Source organism: Leptonychotes weddellii, chromosome 2 (assembly GCF_054177405.1).
Source record: "Leptonychotes weddellii isolate Sample4059 chromosome 2, ASM5417740v2, whole genome shotgun sequence".
Classification (NCBI taxonomy): Eukaryota; Metazoa; Chordata; class Mammalia; order Carnivora; family Phocidae; genus Leptonychotes; species Leptonychotes weddellii.
This window is the reverse complement of record NC_138370.1, coordinates 126792190-126803282: the sequence shown is the minus strand read 5'-3', so window position 1 is coordinate 126803282 and position 11093 is coordinate 126792190. Positions and strand designations below refer to the sequence as shown.

General features: G+C 36.3%; 1 protein-coding gene across 1 annotated transcript in view; it reads left to right on the top strand.

Moving 5' to 3' along the window:
- The window catches only part of SLC4A4 (solute carrier family 4 member 4), a 278229-nt gene extending 268336 nt beyond the window's left edge, over nucleotides 1-9893 (top strand). Inside the window, exons 26-27 of the mRNA XM_081813147.1 lie at nucleotides 4521-4600; nucleotides 5540-9893. Coding sequence (XP_081669273.1) covers nucleotides 4521-4600; nucleotides 5540-5645 — 186 coding nt within the window. The 3' untranslated portion in view covers nucleotides 5646-9893. The remainder of the gene's footprint in view (nucleotides 1-4520; nucleotides 4601-5539) is intronic.
- Nucleotides 9894-11093: the final 1200 nt, after the last annotated feature.

Below are 11093 nucleotides of genomic sequence, written 5' to 3'. Positions count from 1 at the left end.
GAAGTAATATTTCATCTTGAATTTTCAAAACAAGTATGCCAGTTGATGTACATGGACACCAAACTTAAAATTTATCACATATTACTAATATATGAACTAATATTATAGAATCCTCATCTCTAATCGTTTTTAAGAAAAAAATAATAAAATACCGACTTTTGAGATGTTTTAAATTTGTGTTCTCTGGTGTCAAAAGTTGGATCAGATGAGCTCCTGAGAAGTCCTTCTAATTCTTTGTTTCAATTTTTAAGAAATCATATTTTATTTAAACAGTTCTATTATTTTATTAATGGTATTTCCCATGTCCAGCTCTGTATTTCCAACAGTTTTCTTGAAGATAATGTGTGATACTTGTTTCTTTTCTTTTCCTCTTTCTCTTCTTCCCCCAGCCCCCGCCAAAAAACAACAAGCTTATGTATTTGTCTTAGTGAACTCAGCCAGGCAATTTAGAATACACATGTGTAATAAGTTCTCTGTGTTGAGCTCATTATTTAGGGGCTCTCCTAGCGTTCACCTCGTAATCAGGGGTGCTGGGGTCCATTGATAAAGAGAGCTACACAGGGGCACGGCAGCTACAGAACTTTTATGTGCAGAAGTATTGAAAATTATGGCTTGGCAGTATTTTGAACCACTCAGTCATTTTTGGATCTGGCTGGTAGGCTATGGTTAAGGGTCGGCTTCCAACCTGTTCATCTATAAATGCTATTATTTGGAGAAACGTTTGAAATACTGTGATTAAAACTTGTCCTTCTTGATATTCTCATAAAGGTACATGCATGTGGCATCTTCTTTTTTTTTTTTTTGGTCAATTTAAGTGCAATATCTTAGTCCTTTAAAATCATACTGTGGCCTATTACCCTCTTTAGATTCACCTTAAAAGAATTTGCAATGTATATAGTAGTCTGTATGTTAAGATTTATTTTTTCTTTATTTTCTTTGACCTCTGGTTCTTTTTTTTTTTTTTTTCCTCCTCCCATCTTTCTGCTAAAGGGCATCACTTTGGTACTTTCAGTTAAGGAATGGATTTGATCTTTTCAGTCCAAACATAGACCTGTATTCAATATAATGAATTCCTTAAAAAAGGAAGGAGGTAATCCTGTGAAAATCTGTTATAGTTTTGGCTTTGGTGACCTGTTTTTTCAAACAGCCCCATGAATAGCTGCCTGATTTTATCATTTTATTTTGGTTGTGATTCTTCTCTGCTTACCTGACAATCATAGGTACCTTCCTTTTGTTTATTTTCTCATGTTTTGCTAAGCTTTCAGATATTTTTGGTATAAACAAATTTAAATGAACCTTTAACTCTAAAATAGTTTTGATGGAGTATGGGGGGGGTGTTATTTTCAACTATACATCAAGGGCTCCTTGATAGTGAATGTTAGTCTTCTACTTGTCTTGGAAGGAAAATCTTGGACGTGGAATCAGAAAGCATAAACGAAACAGGAATTTCAAGACCATGTTCTAGTTGAGGGAGTTTACTAAATTTAATCTTTCATGTTGAGATTATTTACTTTACCCTACAACAAAGCCATAAATATTTGCGGATTGGGAATCCAGCTTATGGAAAGCTTTACAGTTGTTTTAATTTATAGTGATCTCTCTTTGGTGTGGTTCTAGTTTTAATTGACTTTATCCCATTAAGTCAGAAGAGAGGAGAACAAATGTGAGAAAAATTGTGTAGAATTTGAAAAGTTAGCAAGTAAAAATGATTATGTCAAAGTCTTTTCTCCTTAGACAATGTAAATGGTAATATGATAGGTTTGATCAATACTGGGAGAGAGGGAGGGCTATATAGTAAAAACTTTCTAAAAATTGTTGTAAATTTCTTTCACAGTCTGATTGCCCATACTCAGAAAAAGTTCCAAGTATTAAAATTCCAATGGACATCATGGAACAGCAACCTTTCCTAAGTGATAGCAAACCTTCCGACAGTGAGTAGAACTAACCTCTTGCATGTCTGCTCAAACATGATTTGCACTTGCAGAGAAGAAACTTTAGAATTATCATTTACATTAACTTTCCCTCTATTTTCTTTTCTGTTTTTCTGTGTGAAGATTTACACTTACTTACTATCAAACTTAGTTTTACATTCCTTGAGCTTCGTTCTCTTTCCTTTTATCCATAACCTTTTAAGTTTTTGTTTGGTAGTCTTTTCTCTGACCCACATTATCACCAGTTTCTTTCAGTTGCTAAGCTCGTAACCTATTTTTGATTGACGTTCCATTCTTTCCCGCGGGCATTTAGAGGTGTGGCTTGTAGTACCACGTCACTGTCTGTTACTGTCTGTCTGCCTTAGGCTTCAGCCAATGACCAGCTGAGCTCAGACAGAAACTGCATCTGAATCATCAGCGAATCCATTGTTCATGCTGAGCATTTGGAATAATTGTTATTTTCAATTAAATTAGCAATCATAAAATATTAATACAACTTTTTAGGTATTACTTATAAGATATATGCAGTTTCTTCCTAATTTCCTTATTCCTTTTCTGCTATTTCAAAAACACCTTTTTAACTGGACTGGTCTTTTGGGGTAATAGGTTGGTGGCTAAGGTGTAGTGATTTCTGACACATCATCTTTTCTTCTGTAATTGGGATAACAGGCCACTTGAAAAAGGGGACAACCTCTATGGTTGTGAATTAGTGAATATCTCAAGCTTTTCCAATAGCAAGTAGCAATTGCTTCCAAACTACTTTCACTTTGGGGTGTCATTTGAAGAAAATATCTTCTTTTAGATCCAGATGCACTTCAAAGTCTACTGACCTATTAAGGGGGAAAAAAGACAGTTGAGACACTTTTATTTCCGTTTGACAGTGCCACTTCAACTTCAGTAAGAGGTTACCAAGAGAAGTTTGGAATGAATGACTATTTATGAAAAATGGGTATATTAGTTATCTGTTGCTATGTAACAAATTACCACAGAATTTAGCAACTTAAAACAACAAACAAGTACTTCCTTATAACATTCCCGACATTCAGGAATGTAGGAACAGAGGATTTAGGTGGTTCTGTCTCTGGGTCTCCCGTGAGATTGCAGACAAGCTTTTGGCTGGGGCCAAGCTTGAAGACAACAGGAACTGGGATCTGCTTCTAAGCTCACGCGGAAGGCAGTCGGCAGGAAGTTTCAGTTCCCCGGCCCCTGGGCACCTCCTTGGGGCTGCCCATCATATAGTTGCCCCCAGTGCCAGTGAGAATGGAGAGAGAAACCAAGACAGAAACTGCAGTCTTTTATCACTGAATCTCAGAAGTGACGTGCCATCACTTTTGCCATGTTCTGTTGGTCCCTCACAGACCAACCCTGGTACAAAATGGGGAGGAATTACATGAGGACATGAATACCAGGAGGTGCAGGGAACATCGGGGGTCACCTTGGAGGCTGGCTGCCACACTGGGTTTAGAGAACAGTCTCGCTTTGGTGTCCAGTCCGTAACCTGTAACTTGTAACTGAGGCTAATTTCTTTTCAGTCCTATCAGCAGGATTTAGTTAATATTTCTTTTCTGAATTCAAGCTCCTCAAACCATATCCTGGCTTCATTTTTCATTTTATTAATGCTAGAGCATTAGTAGCAAAATGAAACTGTGAAAGGGACACGGCACATATGTCTTCTGTTGGCATCATGACCTGTTACAGCCTTTCTAGGTACAGTTTAAAGGCTGCTTCAAAAATAAAAAATTTAAAAAAGCACCACCAGCTAGAATTCATGGAAAAAGTTTATGGCAAATCAATTATTTAGTGCTGGTTGTTATTCATTCTCTCAAAAACCCATTAGAAGGATACATGGAAAATTGATATGATATTAGAAATTTACTTAACTAAAATATCTTTGGTCATTCTAACTGAAATCTTTTCTAATGTCATATTAATCTTTTATAAGCCATGAAAGAACAAAACTGATAGTAGAGGTGCCCGATAATTAAGTTCCTCACAATCTTTTTCTCCCCCATGAATAACACCAGGACAAAACTGTGGATGCTGAAGATGAAAGGAAATCCAAGGGCAAGGCTTAAGACATTAAGGAGATGCTCTAAAATTGATTGGCCTCCTACCCTTTCACAGAAGAAAACAACAGTGGTCCATCCCAGAATACCTAGGGGAAATGAAACTAACAGATTTTTATCTTGGTCACCTAACTTAGTTTCTTAGCTCAATACGATGTCTCTTGAAATTGTCTAGGGGTGCCTGGCTGGCTCAGTTGGTTGAGCATCTGACTCTTGATTTCGGTTCAGGTCATGATTTCAGGGTCATGAGATCAAGCCCAGCTCCGCACTCAGCGTGGTGTCTGCTTGTCTTTCTCCCTCTACTCCTCCCTCTGCTTGCACATACTCTCCCTCTCTCACTTTCTCTTTCTCTCTCAAATAAATAAATAAAATCTTAAAAAAAAAGAAAAAAGAAATTGTCTAAATTTGCCTCTCTCTTTCCAATTGTAATGCATCAATTTTTACAAAGATTTTTATTTTTACTCTAATTTTATACGTTACCGAAGGGTACTGTTCACGATTTAAAGAAATTTTTCTTTTCCAGGAGAAAGATCACCAACATTCCTTGAACGCCACACATCATGCTGATAAAATTCCTTTCCTTCAGTCACTCGGTATGCCAAGGTAAAGGACAACTCGGTGTTTTATGTTGTTCTATGGGATGATTACCCCACAGAAATGTAGTCCATGGCGGATTATTGGCAGAACGCCTTGTTTTCCTTCCTGTCTACAAGCTATCTTGAATCAATTACCCAATCCCCAAACCTCACCCCAGCTTTTATGTAGAAAGTATTCTAAGAGACCTACTATCCTTAGAAGTAATGGACACATTCAGTATCGTTAAGGTAAAGCCCAGGATCAATGTTTGCTTTTATCATTCCCATATCATCTCTGATTTAAGGGATAACCGCTGTTTTCTGGCAGCTGTCCAGTAGTTTTCTTCCCTAATCTTCACACGACTCTAGACATTTCAGATCTTCCTTGATTTTCCAAAAAGCAAAATCTCGGAACATTTTCTTCATGTAGGTCTATTTGTCCTTTGATTTCTGACAGTATCACCCACCTGTCAGTCCTCCTTCTTGATTTTTGTGTTTTTGTGTTTTTTTGTTTTTAATCTAAGTGTGAAAGTTTATGAAATTTTCTACTTGAATCTCTTGACTCTTTTGTACCTTCATCCCATTTTAAAAATGTTTGTTTTTGGGGTACCTGGGTGGCTCAGTTGGCTAAGCGCCTGCCTTTGGCTCAGGTCATGATATCAGGGTCCTGGGATTGAGCCCCGCATCGGGCTCCCTGCTCAGCGGGAAGCCTGCTTCTCCCTCCCCCCACCCCCCCTGCTTGTCTTCCCTCTCTCGCTGTGTCTCTCTGTCAAAATAAAATAAAATAAAATCTTTAAAAAAATAAAAAAAATTAAAATGTTTGTTTTTAATAAGGAGAGAGTAGGTAAGTAAAGAGAACAGAGAACACGTTCAGCTTCTGCACAATGCACATACATTTGACAGATGACAAGGGGAATCCGATTTACTTACTATTTCTTTTTTCTTCTTTTTTCTCTTTTTTCTCTAGTCCTCCTAGAACTCCAGTAAAAGTTGTGCCTCAAATTAGGATAGAACTTGAGCCTGAAGACAATGATTATTTCTGGAGGAGCAAGGGAACAGAAACTACATTGTAACCTGTTTGTCTTTCTTCAAATGGACAGTTTTTGTTGTTAATGTTCTTGGGTTTTGTCTAGTTGTTTATTTTTTAATTCTTGTTTTGTTTTGGTTTTTGGTCATTGGCCAAATAATCTAGCACTCACTCTGCTTCTCTCTTGCATAGGTAAAATCAAGACAGTAGTGCACTGTTCCTTAAAACCGTCTGAAGAATCCCCTCTTTTTTTCTTTTTTTCAGATGTGTCCTCTGACATCCAAATTCCTTTGTCACTCAAGACACGCACAGACCCTGTCCTTTCCCTTTATTAAGCAGAGGGCAAAAGTATTAAGGCTTTTTGTAACACCTTTGATTAAAATATTGAAGGAACTTACAACTTTAGCTTTGGAGCTGTGCTTACTTACTGGCTTGTGTGTCTCTCTGGTAGAAGAAACTGGGGCCTCCAGGCAGAGTCCCTCCTTGCTTATCGAGCTCTCCAGGACTGGAAAAAAGTGCTGCTATGCTAACTTGCTCTTGCTTGTGAGCCCTAATCTTAGAGTTATCAGAAGAAGAAAAACTCAAGGTACTTTACTCCCTGTAGAGAAACTATTGCCATCATTGTAGCAAGTGCTAGAATATCCCTTTTTCCTATGCAACTTTTTTTAACCCTTTAATGAACTTATCTGTTGAGTACATTGAAGAATATTTTCTTCGTAGATTTTGTTGTTTAAATTATGGGGCCTAACCTGCAACTCATTTTTTGTCAATTTTTTAAACTTTTTTTTAATTACTGTAAAGAAAATGAATTTTTTCCTGCAGCAGGAAACATAGTTTTGAGTAGTTCTACCTCTTATTTGTAGCTGCCAGGCTTTCTGTAAAAATTGTATTGTATATAATGTGATTTTTACACACACATATACACACACAAATAGACAATCTCTAAGGTAAGCCAGAGGGCTGGATCAGATTAAAAACACCATGTTTCTAAGCATCCATTTTTCCCTTTCTTTAAAAGAAACTTACTGTGCTATGAAGAGATTGGGGGAGAAGGGAGAAGCTCCTATGTAATGGGAATAACTGATGTTTTGTTAATAGTAATATCCGGGCATAGATCCTGATTGTATTGCCATGTCAATGTCCTATGCAGTATTGTTAGACATTGTTTTCATTTTGAAATATTTGTGTGTTTGTGTACATACTCTGTGTGTGGCTGGTGCACATATGTGCAAAGTTGGAAAGAGACAGAGTGAAGGTAGGCGATGGGCAAAGTTACCCAGCCTCTTGTGTCAGTTTCCATAAAACCCAAACCACATATGAAAAATCCATCAGAGGTCTAAGAGACTGACTCTTATACAAATGAGGGTACATATATTTTATTGCCGGATACCATCATTGATCCAAGAGCTCGTATTTACAATACAAAGTCCGTAGGAATATTAACAGACAATTTACTTATCTATACGGTGTTTGTGGGAATGCAGATAGATCTGCAGAGGTGTGTGTATATATATATATATATATATATACACACACATCCACACGTACATTTTAACAATGCTCACACATGCTTTTAGGATGGAAAGGCAATTATTCCTTGTGATTGGGACATTTAGAATATATATATGTGTGTGTGTGTGTGTGTACATGTATTTCAAGGTACCATATTGAAATTTAGAAAAAAGAAAATTAGGCCTTTGTTAACCAAATTTAGCATGTAATTTAAATGTAATGTTTTAAATAGACTGCATTATGTATTGTGAATCTGCATTAAAAATAACATTTTAAATATTGAATTCATAATTTTGGATTCATAGAACCATATTTGTGATCTATCTAAACTAAATATATATAACTAGGAGGAGTACCAGAAGCAGGATGAAACCATGTATTTTGGTTTCATAATATGCACATAGTGACTCCCACTCATTCTTATATTAATTAAATTATAATTCTGTCCTCTTAAAATTTTGATTATAAAAACTTTATTACCCTGAATTAGTTGTTACTTTTATAGTATCTGATAATCTTAAAACTTTAAACTTTATACAAGTTAGACATAAATGACCTGCAATTTTTTCATTAAAAGAAGCAGCAGATTACATGTTATTTGTTAAAACCTTACATGCCAAGTTCTGGCATCACATTTGTATTTAGAGCTATCCTTAAAATGATTATATTATCTAGTTTTTTCATTACTCTAATATAAAACTATAAGAAGCTTTTCCTTTTTCTTTACCAAGGGAAGCATCAATAAAATGTCTAAGAGTCACGCATAGTAAGTTTAGCCTAACGTATGATCTTATTAAATTAAAGACACTTTTGTTCGCTTTTATAAAGGCCCTGGATGTAATACTTTATTTTTCTGATCATGAATCAAGTATTTGAGGATTCGTGCCTCTCTCCATCTCCTTCAAAGAACTCCTGAAGCAACTTAACTCAGTATTTCAGCCTTTGAGTAGATCTAAAGGCTATCTGCACCTCCACTTATGATCCATATTCTGTGACCAAAGGTTGAAATTCATGAAATGAATGCAGAACAGTACCTTCCGTTTGCTAAAAGTAACAGTTCATATCAAACCCTTTCAATACTTTGGAACCCAGGGAAGCTTTTAAAGAATCATTACTTTCAGAGGAACAGGAGTAGTTACCAAACAAGCAAACAAAACCCGCAGTCCATACAGAGCCACCGAATCATCTGTGTTTTAACTGAATTTACTCCTTTTCTGAGAAGTTTCTATGTAAACTGGACACACAGAACACAATACAATGGGGAATTTTTTTTTTACCAAGTATCTTTCCCTGGTGTGAATACAGAGACATGAAATATTGAAGTTGTTAGGAGTATAAGACTAAGGGCAGCTCCCAAGATACCAAGCAGAAGGCCTGTGATTGTACAAACTTACTGTTGAAGAGATCACTGGGCCAAGAGTTGGCCTTATCAAAGGAGCATAAAGGCCTCTGGTTTTGCATTTGAAAGGAAAATCTCTTGGAGACGCTGTTTTCCTTGATAAAGATCACTCTTTTCTACTGTGTGAGACAGTGACTTGGAATCCGAACTATTTGCTGTGCCATAGGCCGTGGTGTTCCTGCCTCTTCTTCCAGTCAAGCGGTGGAGTGGGGCTGGGCGATGGAGGCTTCAAGATGTACAAAAACAAAAAACAAAACCCTCTCTGATCAGCCCCCACCTCAAAAAATGGGGGGTGGGGAGAAGTGATCATCCGCTGTCAGTAATTCGGGTTGTGTATATGTTATGCACACGCACCAACACACACAGAGTAAATCTTTTATCAGCTATATATTGCTGTTTAATACAGAGAACGATTGTCTTCCGAGTTTTTGGTTCTTTTTTTTTTTTAACTGTGTTAAAGTACTTGAAATGTATTGACTGCTGACTATCCTTTAAAAACAAAACGAAACCATTTGAGTTGTATTACAGAGGTTGACATTGTTCAGGGATGGGACAAAGCTTTCTTCAATTCTTTTCATACCACTTAATGATTTTGGTGCAGGAACTTGAGATTTTCTTATTTATTCCATGATATTTCACATCCATTCTTCACAGCATGAGCATAAAGCCCAGTGGCACCAAGTGGCTGAATACAAATGATATTTTACAGCACTTGACTGTCCGAAGGGCCTTGGGAGTTTTCAGATGATGATTTCACTGAGCTTCATTGCAGCCTGAAATAAAAAAGTATGATATATGCTAACCAGTCAAGTTGTGTTTTGACCAATTTGGATATGCCCTATTTCTTAGCTCATTTCTCTGTGCTCTATGGGTACATAACAAATATCCTGAATTCTGTGTCCCAAGCAGATAATTGCAACTCAGGGCTAAAGTCATCCAGTGAAACTTTTAGAGCCAGAAGTTAACTTTGTCCCAGTCCTACAATGTGAAAAGAGTGAATAGTTGCCTCTTTTTAGCCATTTTCATGGCTGGTACATATCTGTACACCTTACTTTTCAGAATCAATACGCACTTTCAGATATTCTTATTTTTATTCTCTTAAGTCTTTATTAACTTTGGAGAAATGATGCATCTTTTTATTTTAAATGAAGTAGATCAACATGGTGGAACAAAATGATAAAGAACAGAAAACATTTCAATATATTACTAATGATTTTTTCCAATATAAAACCTAAAATTCCTATAACATTATAGTATTTTACAGTTTTATGAAGCTTTCTATTGTGACTTTTATGGAATTAAGAGATGAAGAAGATGAGATATTTTAGCATTTATATTTTTCAAAATTAAATGTATACTTAAAATAAAGTAACTTTATGCATTTGTGAGTGTCAAGTGCTTCTGTTCAACTCTTCAAATAATTATTAAGTGCCTATTCTTTTACTCTTTGGGTGTTACAGGGAATACAAAGATTTGAGTAAGTTAGAGTCCCTGACATTAGATGGCTTTTTAAAACTCAAGGTAGGAGGATAAAGTAAGTGTCCAAATTATATAAAATAAGAGATTGTAAGAATTATCTACTCAAGTATTAATGAAGTAGAATCATGCAAGGGTTCATAGCAAAAAAAAAAAAAAAGTCCAACTAAGAGCAATGGAACAATGGAATGATCAACTAATGAATGGATAAAGCAGATGCAGTATATCTCTGTAATGGAATATTACTCAGCCATCAAAAAAATGAAATCTTGCCATTTGCAACAACGTGGATGGAGCTAGAGAGTATTATGCTAAGTGAAAGAAGTCAGCCAGAGGAAGACAAATACCATATGATTTCACTCATGTGGAATTTAAGAAAGAAAACAGATGAACATACAGGAAGGGGGAACAGAAAAAAAAGGAGAGAGGGAAACAAACCATAAGAGACTCTTAAGATGGAGAACAAACTGAGAGTTGATGGAGGGAGGTGGGTGGGGGATGGGCTAGATGGGGGAGGGGTATTAAGGAGGGCACTTGTGATGAGCACAGGGTGTTGTGTGTAAGTGACAAACCACTGATCTCCACTCCAGAAACCAATATTGCACTCTGTGTTAACTAAAATTTAACTTAAAAAAAGATGCATAGATAAAGATATGGTATGTATATATATATATAATGAAATATTACCCAGCCATCAAAAAGAATAAATCTTGCCATTTGCAATGATGTGAATGGAGCTAGAGTGTATTATGCTAAGCGAAATAGAGAAAGACAAATACATATGATCTCACTCACATGTGGAATTTAAGAAACAAAACAGATGAAACATACGGGAGAGGGAAAAAAGGGAAACAAACCATAAGAGACTCTTAATGACAACAGGGTTGATGGAGGGAGATGGGTGGAGGATGGGCTAGATGGGGGATGGGCATTAAGGGGGGCACTTGTGATGAGCGCTGAGTGTTGTATGTAAGTGATAAATCACTGAATTCTACTCCTGAAAGCAATATTACACTGCATGTTAACTAAGTAGAATTTAAATAAATTTTTTTTTAAAAAGCAATGGAATGGTTTCATTGAAAAAGTAGTGTTGTTATTCTTCTTTTA